The sequence below is a fragment of the Lycorma delicatula genome, chromosome 1 (assembly GCF_047948215.1).
Source record: "Lycorma delicatula isolate Av1 chromosome 1, ASM4794821v1, whole genome shotgun sequence".
NCBI lineage: Eukaryota > Metazoa > Arthropoda > Insecta > Hemiptera > Fulgoridae > Lycorma > Lycorma delicatula.
In genome coordinates, this window is record NC_134455.1 from 164,861,303 (window position 1) to 164,880,772 (window position 19,470).

The 19,470-nt window shown below is 29.0% G+C and overlaps 1 protein-coding gene across 4 annotated transcripts in view; it reads left to right on the forward strand.

Annotated features, from left to right (window-relative positions):
• The first annotated feature begins 371 nt into the window (after positions 1-371).
• Positions 372-19,470, forward strand: part of LOC142325223 (apolipoprotein D-like) — a 47,702-nt gene continuing 28,603 nt past the window's right edge. For 2 of the 4 annotated variants that reach the window (XM_075366707.1, XM_075366697.1), the window contains exons 1-4: positions 5,304-5,460; positions 10,925-11,065; positions 15,125-15,309; positions 16,844-16,935. In XM_075366707.1, coding sequence (XP_075222822.1) covers positions 5,458-5,460; positions 10,925-11,065; positions 15,125-15,309; positions 16,844-16,935 — 421 coding nt within the window. In that variant the 5' untranslated portion in view covers positions 5,304-5,457. Of the gene's footprint in view, positions 394-5,303; positions 5,461-5,824; positions 5,897-10,924; positions 11,066-15,124; positions 15,310-16,843; positions 16,936-19,470 lie in introns of those variants that run through there. The other 2 variants (XM_075366723.1, XM_075366715.1) reach the window with 2 other exon arrangements.

Below are 19,470 nucleotides of genomic sequence, written 5' to 3' on the forward strand. Positions count from 1 at the left end.
TATTTTTCTTCTTGGAAATGAATAATTTTGTTTTAACTTATTTAATGTTTATTTTATTTTATTATATTTTTTTTCTAAAAGACAAATTGGTATAGTATGTTGAATTTTAGAAAAAGTGATTAATTGTTCGATAGAAAGACGGATGAAAATTTATTTTAAATAAATGTCAGACTGCGGGAAGGTCTTGCTTTAATATGAAGAAATAATTAAATGTAGTGGAGGGGGGAATTGTGACGTTACAAGATGGCGTTAGGTACTAAATGTAATTTTTCTCGCATACGTTCGATTTATGTACAAATTTCACTAATCGTACCGGAGAGTAGCAGTAGCCGGGGGGTTTAAGCCGTCAATCAGCCGCGTCCTGCAGTAAAACCCGGTTCGAAACCTAGCCAGGTTAGTTACTTTTTCGCTTTAAATATTATTTATTTATTAAACTCTCCCGCTCACATGTGACGTCACACTTCATAAACGTTTGTTGAGCATTATCTTGGTTTTTCAATTTATTTTATTTTGTAGCATTCTCCTGTTTCTGAAGATTGATCTAATAAGTACAAGACATGACGAATACATTCTAAACATGTATATGTTTATGATGACCATCTAATATAAGCTGGATTATTGTATTGAATAGTCTCTTTTTCTGTTTTATTTCATATTGCGTACAAGTTAATTTTTCAACAAAAAAAAATTAGTAAATTGTAAATGCTATTTTATTTAAATAAACAAATCATGATTATTAACTGAATAAAAAATCTCTGTTATTAGTGGCTTCTTTTTTTGTTTTTACTTAAAAAAAGCTTTTATTATTTATCCTTTCTACAATGTTAGTTGGATTAATATAATTTTGGTAATGATCGATTTCGATTACAATTACAAGGTTTTGGCATTTTACAGCAGTTGGAGTTCTGTTAATTTAAAAGTCCTTCCTTGTTGTTTCATATATTCTGATGTTTTAAAAATGCGAAAAAAATTTTTTTTTTAATTTCTTAGCTAATCATACTCATTATTCAATATTTGAATAACTTCCTTGCAACGGATCTACGTAAATATAACTCCTATATCTAAGCAAAATATCTTAAGTAATTACAAACCTTTTCTAAATTAAGAATCCTGTGTAATTGCCATAAAAACAGAATGGCATAATCATCGCGGTTCACTATGTTTAAGACTTAATAGTAGATTGCAACACTTAGTCCTCGGTTACTTTCCTCAACTGCGGGGCCAATAAAGCAATAAAAATAACCTTCACCTTGAATTTCTGAATTCAAGGTGAATGACGCAATAATTGTAAATAATAAAGGAATCTTTTTCAATTATAAATTTAGTAAACATAATGAACTTTGAGAAAACCACATCTTGGCTGTAAGTATAAAAATCGATACATACAATTTGTTTATTCACCTAAGCTAGTACAACTATAAGATAGTGGTAAAATTAAAGTAAAATTTCCCTGTTTTAATCGGTTTATGTTAATATTTACTGAAATCAGTTGTACGTATTAGTCGATTAATATTGCGTTTATGTAATTAAAAATGATTGGTTATTTTAAATTATCGTAATAGTTAGTAATAATTTAAAATTATTATAATAGGATTTTTAAAGTTTTCTTACCATATAGATTAAAATAATTTGGTACAGCGACAATTCTAGCTATACGAAACCACTCTTACCATTTTTAATTTGCTGGCTATAACCACATTTCTTTCTTCCAAAGAAATCTTTTTTCTCTTGTGACGTTAAGGCTGTTTGTAGATAACTTTTCCAGCTCGTAACCAAATACGCACTTAAATTACGTTGCCATAAGGCATGAACTAGCGGGATTTCCAATCGGGACCTACAATAAAAGAAACATATACAGTACACTAAAAGAAATTATATAAAGATTATGTGCAGTGCTCCTTTGCAACTAGATACTTTGTATAATCGTAACCTGAAGAATTCTGCAACAAACAATAATTAAAATAAAAACCCATAGCTTCAAATACACTTTATATATGAAATCGCCAATTTTTAATGTTTCCTTACTGTTAAAGGTTGTCTCTGGTTGTATGCATTCTCCCCTGGTTATTCTCAAACGCAGCCTTCGGAAATCCTCAATCTATGTAGTATAAATCAAAATAGCACGACCATTTTTACGATTTCTATATAATCTACATGAAGTATCATCATCAATTCTCATCTTTCCTTTCCATTGAATGAATTTCCTGTCAATAATTGTGTCAACGAGGTCAATAGTTTCCACCTATTAGACAATTTCTGGGAGATGGATAAAAGGAGGCGGTGTGCACACCTACCAACAAGAGCAGTGTTGTTGTTAGTAACCTAATAATTTTGCAGAGAATTTGAATCACCGAATTTTTTAGGAGAATTATTTCTGTTATATGCGCAAATAAAAAATACCAGAAACAAATATTCAATAGCATATTCGTATAATGTGTGTATATATATATATTATACGAATATATTGTCATATATATTATTGTAATGTATTGTGTTTTATATATATATATTTATGTTATGTATGTTCGTATTTCACATATTCATTTACAATATGTGAAATCTCAGCCATGTATAACGATGGAAATATTATTTCGACGAGGAAATTTTGTATATGTAGTGCATCAAACTCAGAGTTCGGTGCGAGGTATGGATTGCAGATGTATAATTTGAATAGAACAAAAATCTCTACGGCAACTGCGAGAATGAGGGTAGCTAGCGGAATCCTTCTAGTTGATACCTTGCCCTGCATGAAGATAGCAAACCCGCCACTTTCTCTACTATCAACGAGACAATCCTATCTCTCACATAAATAGCCTCTGAGAGTTATCTTGTAGAAGGTGCGTTTCTTGGAAGCAACTAAAGGTTCCTGTGCACGTATCAATACCCTAACATCTTCAGTCCGGGAACGAAGACCTCGAACGTTCCACTCGATAATGTTCATAAATGAAAGCAGTTATAGATATAGAATTAGAGATATGTAAAATTATTTATAGGTGCAAATATAATCTTCATTAACATAATAACAGAATATATACTAAGCTCGTTCTTGATTTTGAATACAGTACAATCAAATCATCCTTACATTTCACTAAAGAAAAAGAATTCAACAAATCACTTCCATTCTCAACCTTAATTTATCAAAATTAATTATAGTCACACTTTATATATATATATATATATATATATAAATCTCATGCATACATATATATTTATGTTATAAATTAATTAATATATATTTTATGTAAAATATATGTCTGCGTGTTAATAATAATAATAATAATACACGCACATGTATACGTTTTACTTCTTTTTTTTTAACAGAAGAATCATCAGAGGCAAATACAAATTATTAGTTCCTTCTTCTCCGTTTCTTTTCCTTCAAGAAGTCTTTCAGTATCTAAAATCAAGTCGATTTAAAATTCGACAACGGAATAGTTATTTGATATTAAAGTCTCGACAAATAGATAAATATTTCATTCTGATCAGAATATAACAAAATTATAAATTATACTTATCAAATCAGGTCTGAATAAGCGTGCTGTTCAAGGAAAAAAGGAACATTTAAGAAAGCGTCGTATCAAGAGAAACCGTCGCAAAGTAACTGCGACTGTGAATTAAATCAAAGGAATTATTCATAATAAAATGTTAAGAAATATTTATTGGAATTATTTTACTACATATGTAAAAAATACCAGTTAATTCGGATTCGTGTGAAAACCGAATCCATTCGGTCTGCATGCATTGTAAAAGAATTTAACATATACTTTCCACTGAATCTGCATTAAACCCTCAGTTAATAAACAAGAAAAAATGCATATAATGTACACTGTAAAGAACAGCCAAATTTAACCGATAGTAATAACGAAAATCCCTAAAAATAGGCGAAAACTATACTCAAACATTTTAACCCAACAAATCATTTACTTTTTCGATCTTAATATACAAAAAATATTTATGATCACACTTTTAAAGTATGTAGAATACACACTACAACTATTACACTATCCACCAAACATCTAATCAGCCCTTACAGTTTAAACTAGCAAATATTTTACCCATATTACCTCGCCTAATACGTATACCTTTGTCACCAACAACAGTGTGGATGTTAATAATTTCCACTTGCATTTATCATGCTACATTAAATAAAGAGAAAATTAAAAAACACATCTAGTTACAGAAAATACCTAACGCTAAAAAATTGATTAAAAAAATAACAGAAAATCCCCAAAATTTACAAGAAATGAGGTTATTTGTAACTTTGAAAACAATTAATGAAGTACAAAAGATCTCAGACCTAACTAAAAGATCTAATTTAACTCGAACACAACATCTCAGTACAACACAATAAACTGCAGTGATTACTCTAAAACCTGCTTTGGACAGATAAGATCCATATCAATAATTAATAAAAATAAAATAATTAATAGAAATCATACTTAAATCTCAACATATTTTAATAATATGAAATTTAGAAACACGCATAATTTAGCAAAAATGTATAAAACGAATATAGTATAAAGATAATTCTTTCTTTCTATATATAATATATAAAGAAATTCTTATATATTATATATATATATATATATATATATATATATATATATATATATATATATATAATTCGAAATAATATATTATTTGTGATTTATAATTCAAATGGCTTATGTCCTACTTAAAACAAGAAATAATAATTTGAACTTCTATATTAATATTCGATTAGATAATCTGCACTAACAAACGAGTAATAACGGAATATATATTAAGCTCGTTCTTGAATTTAATTCAGTACCATCACATATTATTATACCGAATATATATATTATTCGGTACTTAGTTGGTTTCCAAGCATTTTTTAAATCGAGTTACTAACATTAGTATTATTGGGAATTTCAATGATGACGATGGTAATAATAATTAGTACCATAAGATCTTTGAAAGAATAAATTTTTTTTAATTTAAAAATAAGTTGTTCATCTTTAATAATTTGTAAGTACTATCATGTTTCGTCGTGAAGCTGAACGTAAGTTTTTTAAAATTTTTGGTGATATCAGATTTCTCGTTTTTTTAAAGAAAAAAAAACAGTTTTTTTTTTTTTTAAATAAATAATATGTTATTGATGTTGATCGACATAGCATTTCACCAATTAAATATAGATTAATATGATAAATAAATAGACAAAACCTTTTTAAGATATTATTGATTTACGTTAATAAGTAAAGTGTATTTTTATTCATAAATAAAAATAATATTTTTATTTTTATTTATAAGTGTAAGATAAGATAAATAATGGAATGGAAATGTGTAAAAGTTACTGAAAACATCTTGCCGTGACAACATTTGCTCACTTAAAGATACAAACTACATATCTGGGCACACCTTATTTGAAATATTACTTTACATTATACAATCTTAATTAACGTCGATTAATGTGGTGTTTCATGATTAGATTCGACTATGGTAAGTTTTCACACACATCCATTTATTTTTGCGTTTTATGTCATTTTTTTGTTGTAAAATCAGCTACATCCATTTATTTTATTATTATTTTCTAATTCAGACTACAAACTAGAAATCAAACTTACAAATTAGGAAAAAATTATATTTACGAAATGCGTACGCTGTGAAGTTTATAATCAAAATGGCTAATGTCCTACTTAAAATAAAAAATAATAAGTTGTACTTCTTCATATATTATTACCGTATCTAGATGTTTTTTTTATTTGACTAAAAATTATACTATATGAATGTAGCTCGTTATTGAATTAAATAAATATCAATTATTATTGTAATTTTTAATGAATCTTTTTGTTAAAATTTACAGAAATGATTCATAATCAGTCATAACCGGGTACCGAATTTTCTACTATCAGAAATATAAAACTACAGAAGAATGGTAATATTTTTTAAGAAAGTTATTTGAAATTTTTTATTAAAATTATAAATTAATTTTTATTTACCAAAACTACAAATATTTAGTTTAATTTAGTTTTCTGTTGTTACATATTGTTTGAAGAAAGTAAATTAGTTATTTAATTGATTGTTATTTTAAAAAAACAAAATTTAAAAACGAAATTTTTGTTTAATTATTAAAATAAAAATCAAGGTTGTGGAATGTAATGAACCAAATTGCTGTTATTTACGGGATCTTTGAAATAAACAAATAACAAAATATATAGATAAGTGGATTATATTAATATGTTTAATCGAGGCTTCTTTTTAAACGGAGAGAAATTGAATTACTAAATATTTCGATGTTATTTTAATTACATATAAATAAGAATGTACGTGTACGTTCTTATCCCGTGTACGTGTACGCTCGAATTTTTGCTTAAAAATAGGTAAACGCTTAGCTACCAGAATGATTTCTTTATCACTATATTTGTTGAACTTTGAGAAAGATTTTAAGCGTAAATTTATCTGCACAACTTCATTATTAGATGAACAGTAAAAATTAAACGACTAGACTTCCATCCACTAACATTCTTTACATATGGCACGTTACCGCGTTATTTTTCATTAATAGTATTTTGAGTCGCAGACTAAATTAAGTTAGGTAAGAAATAGTACCACCGGGTTGGTCTAGTGAACGCGTCTTCCCAAAGCAGGTGATTTGGAAGTCGAGAGTTCCAGCGTTCAAGTCCTAGTAAAGTCAGTTATTTTACACGGATTTGAATACTAAATCGTAGATACCGGTGTTCTTTGGTGGTTGGGTTTCAATTAACCACACATGTCAGGAATGGTCGAACTGAGGAGTTATCTGGTCTACAAAAATAAAATCTGTAAAACAAACTAAATTTTATTTTGGTTTTTTATTTGTTAAAATCTAGTAATTAAATGTTTTCATGGTGTCTAAGATTATAAAAAAATTTTTTTTCGCAAATTTTGTAAGTGCGTTAAAAGTTAAGTTTTCGCAGCGAATTTAACATAACGTAAAATTAAACTATTTATATTTTACTACAAGTCCTATTTCTTTGAACTATTTTTTATTTAACATAATTTTCTAGCATTATGTTACATAAAAACATTTTCGTAATTACTTTCAGAAATATTAGTTATAAGTCTTTCAAGAAAGATTCATAACCGTTTTTACAGTCTGTTCTAAATCAAGAGCGTGCTATTCTGTACGTCATTTTTTTGTAATGGTTTTAAAACTGACAAACAAGGCGCGGTATATATGATTCCCTCTCTTTAAACTTAGAAGATAAAAATGTTATATTTTTCGATTAATTTAAAAGTTTTTTTTAATCTTAATTTACGTTAGTCAGTTACAGCAGTGAGTGAAGTCGTCTCGTAGAATTTTTAAATGATCATCCTACAAAAGAGCATCACTAAAAGAGCAAAATTGTACAGCTTAGATGTGTGCTCGGCAGTTTCTAAGTTGCGTCAATCTGATTAGTTCTTTTAATATAGTTATTGTTTTTTACAGCAAGTATGAATCACTGCATAAGCAGTGACAGAATAATTCTGAAAGAAATTATTGGGTGTCAGTCTCACTTGTTTTCATTGGGTGTCGGTGTTCATTTCACATGTTTCGTAACTTTTTTCATCAGTAACTTCTTTCACGTTCCAAGTTCAAAACTGATTTCCCGGCGTATTGTTTTTGTAATTGATAAATCATTATGGTATCGTTAACAAACCATTATTTGCTGAATCTCTATGCTGCGAGTTCGTTTCCTGTTGTTTTTGTCTCCCACCCAGAATTCTTGTGAAATCACGACTTTCTGAGAAATGAAGAACAAGGGAAAGAGAAGAACATGATTACATTTGTACTAGTTAATTTTTTTTAAAGATATTAATTTAGCGATGTACGGAAACCCTTAAAGAATATTAAAAAGGGGTTGTCATTCATTTTCGTGTGATAAAGAAGCTCTGAAATATGAAAAAGTATAATCTTGACGAATCAGATGTAAGAGTTAAGTTAAAATGCATCAGCTGAGCGAAGCTCTTCAAAAAAAAAAAAAAAGGCGAAATACTGAGAAGTACAAGCGATGGAAATGTTTCGTGAATGGCGACGGAACTCCGTCGCCATACACGAAATATCTCCTTCGCTTGTATTACTTGATGATTTTTAATTGTTTTTTGTTTTTTTAAATTAATTGTTTTTTATACTTTTCTCAGATCCCTTGAAAAAATGATTTCGAGTTTAGTAATTATACTACATGTAAAAATTTTTTCGATCTTCATGTGTTAATCAAGAAGTAAACTAAGAATTTGTTAAAGCCCCGACGGATAATTTCGTCATACATTCCGCAGAAATAGGTCTGTTTGTAAAGTTCAGATTTTAAGATTCATACAGAAAATACTGGACCATTGTTATTCATATCCAAGAGTGAAATAATTTATTGGTGTAATTCCTCAGTACGATTATTCATAAGCATGTTGGTTGTATGAAATCATGCCACTTTTTAGTATCACTTGCTGCTCTTAAACCCTAGCGACATGAAGGCAACACCAGAAACAACCAATTTTTCAACTGATTGAATTACATTCCCGTTATGGCAGTATACTAGCCTTTATCGCTAGCACTGCCATAAAAAGTGTCAGGCAGAAAAGGTGTAGTTTTCAACCTGGAATGGGCTTTAGTCAGTAGGTCTTTGATTTGATATTAGAATGGTGAACTGTACTTAACTTTATTCTTCCAGCTGTGTGATATTTAGTTAACAGTAAGGTAAGCTGTAACTATCATGTGGCAGGTCAGATTGAATGCACTCCTTGGGAATGCATTCAATCTGGTTGACATAAATGGGTTGGCATAAATAGGTTGACCAACGGTAGGCAAATGATTGCACTAATTCAAATCTGTTTGATTTCTCAACAAAGTAGATAATATATGAAATTACTACTATATGTTAAAAATTTTAGACTATTTTTATTCAAGTAGGTCAAGTGTTGTTATCGGTACGGACATTAAATATATTTTCTTCTTTATATAATTTATTAGTTAAAAGAAATGCTACACATGCAAAACCGTTAAACACTAAATTAGCACACAAACAAACAGCTTTATTATGATGTACATTTCAGGAAAAAATGTATAGCATTTAACTTGCGTTAAAAATTTAATATTTAATGGTTGTAAGTACTCCACTTTATTCCACTTGAATGGTTATACTTTCATAGAGCACCAGACTGTGATATGAAATAACTGATATTGATTCTTTATTTATTTGTTATGTTTGATACTTTCTGCTATGGATGAAAATTTATTTACTTTTACTACCTACTTTCCTGCTATAATTTTTTTTAATTTTCTTGTTATTCAATTGTTGCTTCTAACATCATAGGTTATTATTTTAGGGTGGAAGAATTAATTGTGTTCCTAGTTAAAATCATAAATTGGAGTTTTTTAATTCATAAGCAGTATTTCATTTTTATTCAGGTTTTTGTTTTATTGTTTATGTTTTTAAATTCATTCTGGTAGGAAGTAAAATTTTTAAGACTTAAATTTTAGCTGTTAGTTATTTGGGTTCTAGTTTTTGATTGTAATTATTATCTATTGTAACTATTATTATTACATATACTTTTTATTTGCATTATTGATAGAACATTGATGAATACTATATTACTGTGATGGTGCAATATTTAAATACCATATTTAATTGGATGGAATGAGAGTATTTTGTTACATTGAGTGAGTTTCAATTAATTCTACCCATGGGTATCTGTTATGATAAAAGCTCTGTCAGGGTATATTATGTAGATATCACATGAAAATTAAATAATTTATAGAAACAATTTAAGAATTAACAGTAAGGGGTAGGAAGTACTTGTCTATATTTGCATTTACTTTATCACTTTTATTTAACTAAGAAGACATGCTTTTTTTTTCGAGCTACTTTTTTTTTTAAGGAGTAATTTTAAATCTTATTTTATTTTTTACACTTTTCTGGTATTGAATTGAATACAGTTTCATGAGTATATTTGTTACAGTAGCACTAAGTATCCTTGTTCTTGGTGGAGGATGTTTAGTTTGCATTCTTGCATTTGTAACTACTTTTTTTAAATAATGAATTTTTTTTAGTTTATTATTCTTTGTACACATGAATATATTAATAATTGTAAATAAAACAAGCATTTAAAAATATTTTTGTCATATTTATTACAATTGTAGCTATTACTGAGTTAATGGAAAATGTATTCTATTTGATGATAAAAGATCTATCACAAATTTTCTTTATCCTTTTTCTGAAAGAAAGATAAAAACTTATTTTGGTTTCCTATTCATTACTATTGCTATTATTAATAAAATTTTAATAGTTTTCTTTAATAATAAAGATTTTAATTTTTTAAGTGTTAATACGTAAATCTAATAGAAAAGTTATTAGCTTAAAGAAGAAAGTTAAAACACAAAAGAATCTATAATTAATACACCCACCGGGTTGGTCTAGTGGTAAAATCATCCTCTTAATGGTAAAATTTTCTTAGCGGTAAAATCAGCTGTTTAATAGCTGATTTTCGAAGTCATAGGTTCTGAAATTCAATTTCTGTTAAAGGTAAGTTATTTTTATATGAATTCCAATACTATATAGTGGATACCAGTATACTTTAGTGTTGGAGTTCAATTAACCACACATTTCAGGAATGATCAGCCTAAGTCTATAAAGATTAACCTCATTTACATCATATTTATCATCCTTCCTCATCTCATTGGCCATAGGATTGCTTGTTGCTCATAAACTGAACCAATTGCAACGTACAAATTAGAAATAGAAGATAAATAAACAATTAATATTATTATGTTATCTTAACACGAGCTCTATAACAATGATTATTTTTCTAATCTTGCTTCTTTGATTTTTACCTCCTGCATTAGTACCAACAGAATAAGATTCTTATATTCACATAGGAAATTTAAATTCAGTATTAGTTGATAATATATTATGAATTTAATCAATTAATATTTATAACTATTTTCTTTTAGGTGCTTTATGAAGATAAATGTTCAAGAATTCTATTCTTGTTAGGAATCTTTCTCGTTCTTGTAAGATACGCACAGCCTCAACTTATAGGCAGTCACAAATGTCCATCTGTTGTAGCTTTAGACAACTTCAGGATAACTAAAGTAAGAAAATATATTAATAATTTACACATATGAAAATGGTTATTTTTATTCAATAATTAATTTAAAATACAACAAATTATTATTATAGTGATCGATAAAATTTAGTACATCTAAAGTAAATAAAAATAATACAGTAGAAATTTGTTGCTGGCTTAAAGATTACTAAAATCATAATTGATTCTAAGTCAACAGTGCCTTAGATCCCTTGTGATTATAATGCATTACGAGAGCTTAGAGGACAGTTGAAGAATGTTTGTATTTAATTATTACAATAATTACTTAGAAGCTGAGAAGTAGCATTTTTATTTCAGACATGTTAACGATCAAACTATTTACAACTTTTCATTAGATATTAGCTTTCAAATCCTTACTTTACCTTTTAATTAGTCACACAGAAACAACATTAGAAATTTATTGAACAGTAGTATTTCCTGATATATAGAATGAGAAGTGAAAAGAAATTCTTATCTCAATTAAATGTACCCCTGTAATAGTCCTTCCTTCTTGCACTATTTATTTTCAGGTGCATTGTAGGACGCACTGGAGTATAAGATTTTTCATGGATATTGTATAAAAAAATGTGATATGCAGTTTCAACAGAACCAAGGTACTAGTATTTAAAACTGTCTTTATTTCATCATGATTGATTACATTGTCACCTTTTACAGATAATTCAACATTTGTAAAATCATGTTATTTATGGATACACTTATGAATGTACTTGATACTTTCAACACTTTCTCAGATAAATTACACTTACACATTTAAACACTGAAATGTAATTGGAAATATTTTAAGAGAAATGGACTGTTAGCTACAGTAACATATCATCACTTTCAACATTAACCCTTATCTGTTTGAAAATTGTACCATCATGTTTCTTTTTTTATAAATATAACATCCATTTACATTTTATTTAGTAGTTTCTGAACATTTTTTTGGGAAGTCAATGAAACACTGAATATTTTGCATTCAGCTTGTTGACAGATTTAAAATTCCAATGGACCATACTGTATATCGTCTGAAATCTCACTAACTGAAAAAGTGTAGTGTCTTCAGATTTAATGGGAATTTATCCAAGAACAGTTTTGTCTAAGAAGCCATTATCTATGATTTTATCTATCTCTGCTAGAATCAGAATCACAAAGTGCACATGTGGTAGTTCAGTAATCTCCAATTTTTAAATTTGCTTATGTGTGTAAAACCAGTAACATCTCTGAATATTTTTACAGAATTAATTAATTGCAGCAGTTCTTTTCACTTATCATGAAATACAAGGACAATGTAAGGCCTATTATTTGGGGTCTCATTTGTCTGACTGTTATTTTTATTTTAGGCAATAAAGCTTTCTAAGTAAATAAATTTGATTTTTTACAGAAATTTCAATTTGGATTTCTATAGTTCTGCATCATATTTTGTGTACTCAAAGTAAAAGATGAAGGCAATATTATTATATTCAAACTCTGGACTTGAGAAATTCAGATTTAACATTAATCTATCAGCAAGTCCAACATACAGTTTCCCTTAATCTAGAATGTTGGATTCTTACAAAATTTCAATTGGTCACCCTCTATTTGATGATAACAATAGTCAACAATCAATTTACATCAGCGTGCCTGAAATTATAACTGGATTGAAATTTCCCAGAAAAGTAACACACCTAACACCTTCTAGGATACATTCTCGCATATAATCCAATGTTAATAGACTATTTTTTTTCTGTACATCTGCTTTCATGGTAATATGCCACCATTACTCATAAGATCAAATTAAACATGGGTAGTAAATCTCAATGCATCTATTGCAGTAAATATTTGCTCACCTGCCGCTTTTCAGAGGCATGTAGTACACTGAGGGTGGACCACCTACAGATCCACAGCTGCATTAATTTCAGATATTGAAATATTATTGAAATGTAGTAAATTATCATTCAATTCATAACTATACATTTTAAAATAGTCTGGTTTCATTCTTTTTCAGATTTTCTTAATTTTTTGTGTACAGTTATAATCATTTTTAATTTTGTTTAGAAGCAATATTATAAATATTACAATATTCTCTCAAATTAAATTTTTTTTCTAATAGAATTTGAATTGTGATCATAGAAGGAAGGACACTTGTTTTGTGGCTGCAGGCTGCTGATAAAATGGACCATAATTATGGAATTGTGTGGGATCATGTCCTGGAAGTAATGTTACATTCACATCAAAACAAAAAATGGCATTGCACTGTTACATTGAGGAATATATTCTCTAAAATTTTTACTTTTTGCATTTTCATTGGTATGAAATAATTTATGATCTTTTCAGACATGTTAGTTGCAAGGAGACTAACTTCACCATTTGAACAACAAATTGAAAAAATGCCCTGATACTATTTCTTGAATTAAAAATTTAATGAATTGCAGCTACCGCACTTAAATCATATTTCCAATGTAATAGAAAGAAACCCTTTCTCTGCCGTCAGTGGCACATTTATGAAGTATTTCCACTGGTGTTTCTTTACATACACTACTTGTCTGTTCTTTTCTAGATTTATCTTCTTCTCTTTTTCCGTAGCTGTAATCATTTGTTTTCATCATTTCAGTGCATTATGCCCATCTTATGAATGGGTGAAGCTATTGCTTGAGTTTTTAAATAATACCATGCCACAATATTTTTTTATCTCTAGGAGCAGGAGGTATAAATTACAGATTCATGAACCTAAATAATAAATGCATATATGCTCCACAAACCCAGTATAGGTACTCAAGAAGACTGATGTTGCAGCTCCAATTTCAGCATGACCATAACTTGACCATGACATTGAGCTTCTGATTAGAAAAAAATTGAATCAGTAACTCTAGATTCACCGGTAGAGAATATAACAGTGATTCAAGGTTGTTTACATCATTTCTATGGTATGTAGGACCACATGTTCAAGTAAACAGGCTGTTAGAAGTTCATTCACAAATAATTAATTACTTTAGTTAGGCTGTTATGCTAGTTGTTAGTACGAGGTCTGTTCAGAAAAAACCAAACTTAATTTTTTTGGTCCTTTAAATTATTGGTCCTTGCCCCTTCAAAGTACTTTCCTCCCCTATTCATTCACTTTTCCCAGTGGTGTTTCCACTTCACGAGGCAGTCATGGATAGCTTCATTTGAAATGGCCTTTAAGGTCTGCGATGAATTTGCTTTAATGTCATCAATAGTCTCAAAACTAAATCTTTCTGCACTGATTTTAATTTCAGAAATAAGAAAAAATCACAAAGAGCCAGGTCTGGCAAGTAGAGAGGCTGAGGGAAGGCAGTCATTTGATTTTTAGCACAAATTAACTTTAGTCAAAATAATTTTTAGTCAAATTAACAAAGCTGAGTGTGCGAGCACATTGTTGTGGTGAAGGAACCATGAATTGTCTTGCCACAACTCTTATCTCGTTTTGCGGATTTTTTCACAAAACCATTGTAACACGCCTTGATAGTACGCACGGTTTACTGTTTTACCTTGAGGCAAGCATTCAAAGTGCACAATTCCATTAAAATTGCAAAAAAACAGACTATCACTTTGACATTGGATCAAGACTGAAGTGCTTTCTTGCAGAGTTTTGCCATTCCATTTTGATGATTGAAATTTTGTATGAATGTTTCATCGTCAGTGGCTTGTTCAAGAATTTGGTGTCAAACGTCCACTTGATGTTTTTTTTTTTGTTCAGTTATCAAACAAGGAACAAACTTTACTGCAACTCGATGCATCTTTAATTTTTCAGTCAAAATGTCATTGCATGATCCAATTGAGGTGCTAACCTCTAGTGAAAATTCTCTGAGAATTTCTCTGATGGTCAGAGAATCTGAGCATCAAAATTGGTATTATAATCTGGAAATAAGTCTGAAAAATAATCCATTTAAAATACACTGGATGGAATTTTGATTTTAAAAATATGTTAACTATATCACTCAATTTTCATGATAGGGTGTGGATTTGTCTGTGCATTCTCCTGAAAATCCCAAATCTGCTCCTGCTTGAATGTAGACTAAAAGACTGTGTTTACTGCATATTTTTTTAATTGAAATTATTGTTACAGTATCTTGGCACATGGTATGAGTATAAAAGATACCTTAATCTCTTTCAAATTGGAAATCGTTGTGTAAAAGCTAACTACCAGTACATTTATATAAAAGAAGACTATAAAAATGACAGTAACATATCTAACAGAAACAGGAGTGAGTACTACCCCATACAAGTGAAAAACAGTGCTTCAGTATCAATGTAAATATTTTTTTTTTAATTTTGTATTTTTACAAAATTACTACTACATTAGTTACTATTACATAAATTATTACTACATAAAATTACTTACTATGTAAGAAAGTATTAAGTAGATAAGTAAGTTCTCTGTTTTATCATAATTTAAAAACAGATTTGGGTCATGGATGAGACTTCAAATTTTTAACCAGTTTTTCAATTTTATTGTACAGAGCAAGCTATTTTAATGGTTCTTCTTCTTTTTTGTTTCTTTTAACCTCCAGGTCTGCAGTTAAGCAATTTTTTTCCGCAGAGAATGAGATGAATGCTTTATAACATGTGGGAAAATGCCATGCCTGACCGGGATTCGAACCCAGGGGACCTTTGGGTGAAAGCCTGAGACACTACCACTCATGCCATGGAGGTCAGCCTTCTCTTCTGACCTAATAAATTTCTATCAATTTTTCTTTTTCATTCAGCTTTGAGATCACTCCCTCCATCTCATGGTAAAAATCAACAAACTTACAGATTCTTCCATTATATGTTTTTTTTTCCAATTCCATAGGATTTTTCCATTTGACTGATTATTCTGGGCTTAATAAGTGCTTTGTTTTGTTCATGATGGTTAGTGGTGAAATTGAAAAATTTCTTATCACCTTAATACAGAAAAATTTAAGCAGTTTTTCCAAGCGAGTTGTACATTTGTAATGGTTGATAACTGAAAAATAGTACAGTATTCTTGTTTTGGTTCAAGTTTTGCTATTTTTATATTTATTTCATGCTTTTTATGTTCATGAACTACAAGTAGTTCGTAGTAGCCACTAATTGTAGATCAACTAAACAAAAATGAAAAAAAGTAGATGAAAGTTTCTTTGAGTATAATAAATTTTCTCCTCATTCGTATAAAGAAAATTTCAGTAAGCTGTGATTTAAAAGATTCAAATTTATTTAATTCTTGGGTTTTTCATCATAAGGAAATTTTCAGAAGAGACAAAATACCGGCAAGTTGAGCAGGAAATTGTTAATATTTTTTTATACACTCATTATTATTTTCATATTAAAAAGAAATTTTAATGATAAAATAATAAATTTAATTTGCCTCATTTTCTAAATCTTCAAAATATGCTTCCAGGATATTTTTTCAGAACTATAATACAATTCTTCAGTGATGTAGCAGATAGTCCTATTAATCGCGATTTTTTTGTGGTAAAATAGTACAAGCATAAATGATTTATATTGGGTTATATATATTGATTATGTATGATTTATATATTTGTTATATTGAGTTATTTTTGAGTGTTCTATAAATACTTGTTAGAAATGTAGATTACATTAAGTTACTTAATGTTGTTGTTTTGCAGTATTTTTATTATTATTTATGAATAAACTATATAATTTTTATTTTACGTATAATTTATGAAGACAAATTAAGATTAACAAAGATTAGCTTTTCTTCCATTAAAATATAAGTACATTACAGATAAACTTAATAATTAAAATTATGTGCATGGGTTTTCATATTCTAATAATAAGAAAATATTTCTTTGTTGCATTTCAGATTTGGTTATAATCAGGATGTATTAATAATAGGAGGAGCAAAGCTTTTAAATCCTTCATCAGGAGAAGCAAAACTAATTGTAAATCTCAATGGTAGGTATTTTTTCTTTTTTACTAATTCATATTAAAATTAATTTAAGCTCTTACTAATTTGTGTACTCAGAAAATAATAAATTATTAATATCTATTTGGCATATGCTAGGTGCTGAATTACATTCCTGGATTAGACTGGATATTTATTTCCTCATTTTTCATCCTAATACTCATAATTAATTATTTATTACCCATTTAGTTATATTATTTTAAATATAACTATTTTTAAAATCATGTTTTTCCATATCCAACAAATACAGCTTACATAATGCATTGTTTTTTAACAGAATAGGGCACAGTAATTTGTTATTTTATACTATGTGTTCCAGTCCTTTTTATTACTGTGATCCATGCAAAGCATCTGAGTTTCAAGAGGCTTAGGTCAGAGTTACTTTTTCCAGTAGAAATGGTATTCATTATACAATCACACCCTTTAGTAAACTTAGTTAAGATGTTAGGTGTAGGCGCTAATATCATTATTTTCATGGTTTGTCATACTGTCATCCAATAATATACTTGACTCACTGAAAAAGCCGTGAGAATCCATTTCACTCTTTACTTTTCCTAGTAAGTCTAGCATAGGAAGCTTACTATTCTTGCAAATGACTAAGTCATTTATGTTGAATGTCTCCAGTCACTTTGGCTAAAACCTTTATTGATTTTCAGCATGGATGCATCATTATATCAAATTAAGTTACATTTCATTCTTACACAAGTTCTATGACACTTGAGGATTTATCTCCAGAAACAGAAATATTCAACTCTTTCATTTATGAGAATAGTAGCACTTCTGTTTATTATAATAAAATTTTATTTACTGAACTTGCCAGTGGAGATTCAGCAAACATTTTTTAGTAGAACTTCATACTGCCAGAATACTGCCAGAATAATTTTGCTGGCAAAAAGAATCATTATTGTTTTCACGTAAAAAAATAAACAAATTTAACAAAGATTATTCATAGATTTTAGTAATGGATAGGCTAGATGATATGCTGACAGTCATTACATTCTTAACCCACTTTTCTCTTGGCATCCTCTCCATCCCTCACCATTTTTACTGTAATGAAGGAATTTCTTTGGTAGGCTCTCATTCTCCATTCTATTTGCATGATCATAACACCTTAATTTATCTCTCGTAATTTCTTCTACTAAGCTTCCAATTCCAACTTCCGTCTTATCATACCACTTTGTACTCTATCCATCTTAGTTTTCCTCACCATACTTCTCTTAAATTTCATTTCAATAGCCTGCCTTCGGTTCTTTAACTTATCCCCTCATGTCCATTTCTCTCACACATAGTATTATTTAAATAGAAGTTTCTTGCAACCCCTACTCACCTCCTGTTCCATACCAAATTTTTCATACTGGTAGAAATCATTTACCACAGCTTACCGTCTTCTGAAAAAACTGATCCAGGATAGTTAATATTCTTTACACCTTCTAGGGCCACTCCATTTACTCTTACATTACTTTTATTTCTACCTCCTCCTTCCCTGCTTTGTACCAGTATTTTGCTTTTTTCAACACTAAACCTCATCATACCTCATTATCACTTCATCCCACTCATTTATTACCTTCTGGAAATTCATAAATGTAAATTTTCACATTCTTAAATGTAAATGTAAATATTGGTCCACAGTCGATCTCCCACTTCTGAAACCGATTTTTTCTTCCTCCAATTTTTCATATGATTCCTTTTCTAATATACATTTAAATAACTTCATCATGTGTGGTAATAAGGTGATTCCTCTATAATTGTTAGTCCATTCTGTCACCTTTCTTAAAAACTGGAATAATAAGGCCTCTCCTCCAATCACTTGGTACTTCCTTATCCTCCCATATGGCCTTAAAGAGCCTGTATAACTACTGATTCCAATAATTTCTGTCGCTTTTAATTTTTTTTTTTTTTTTTTATTTTTAATTTTTTTTTTAGATACCTTATCTATTATAATTAATATTAATATTAATATATAATATTAATATTAATAGATACCATCTATTATACCTTGCCATTCTTCATTTTCTTTAACCACTCCTCTATCTCTTTCATTCTAATAGTCCATCTAGCATCTATTTATGGCTGCATTTTTAGTTTCTACTTGATCCTCCATTACCCTTTCCTCTCTATTTCCTGCTGTGTTCATCAGGATGTTAAAATATTCCTTTTATCTACTTGGAATATCCTTTCTCTCCTCCAGAACTGTTCCATCCCCATTTTTTATGCCTCTTGTTGTCTCTTTCCTTTGTCTCCTTTTTCTCACCAAACCATACAGCAGATGTTCAACCTGAACATCCATTCCCTTGTAAAATCCTTCCAGTATTTTTTTATTTTCTTCACTCAATCTTTTCTTACATTTTATTTTTTCTCTTCATAAAATATCTTATTTCTCTTTCCTTTCTGCTTTCCCTTCATTTCCTCCATAGATCCTTTCTCTTTTTTACTGCATCCCTAACTGTTTCATTCCACCATTTTGTTTCCTTCTCCCTCCTGAAACCTTACTCCTATCCCATACTCCTTCCAGTCCTCCAACCATA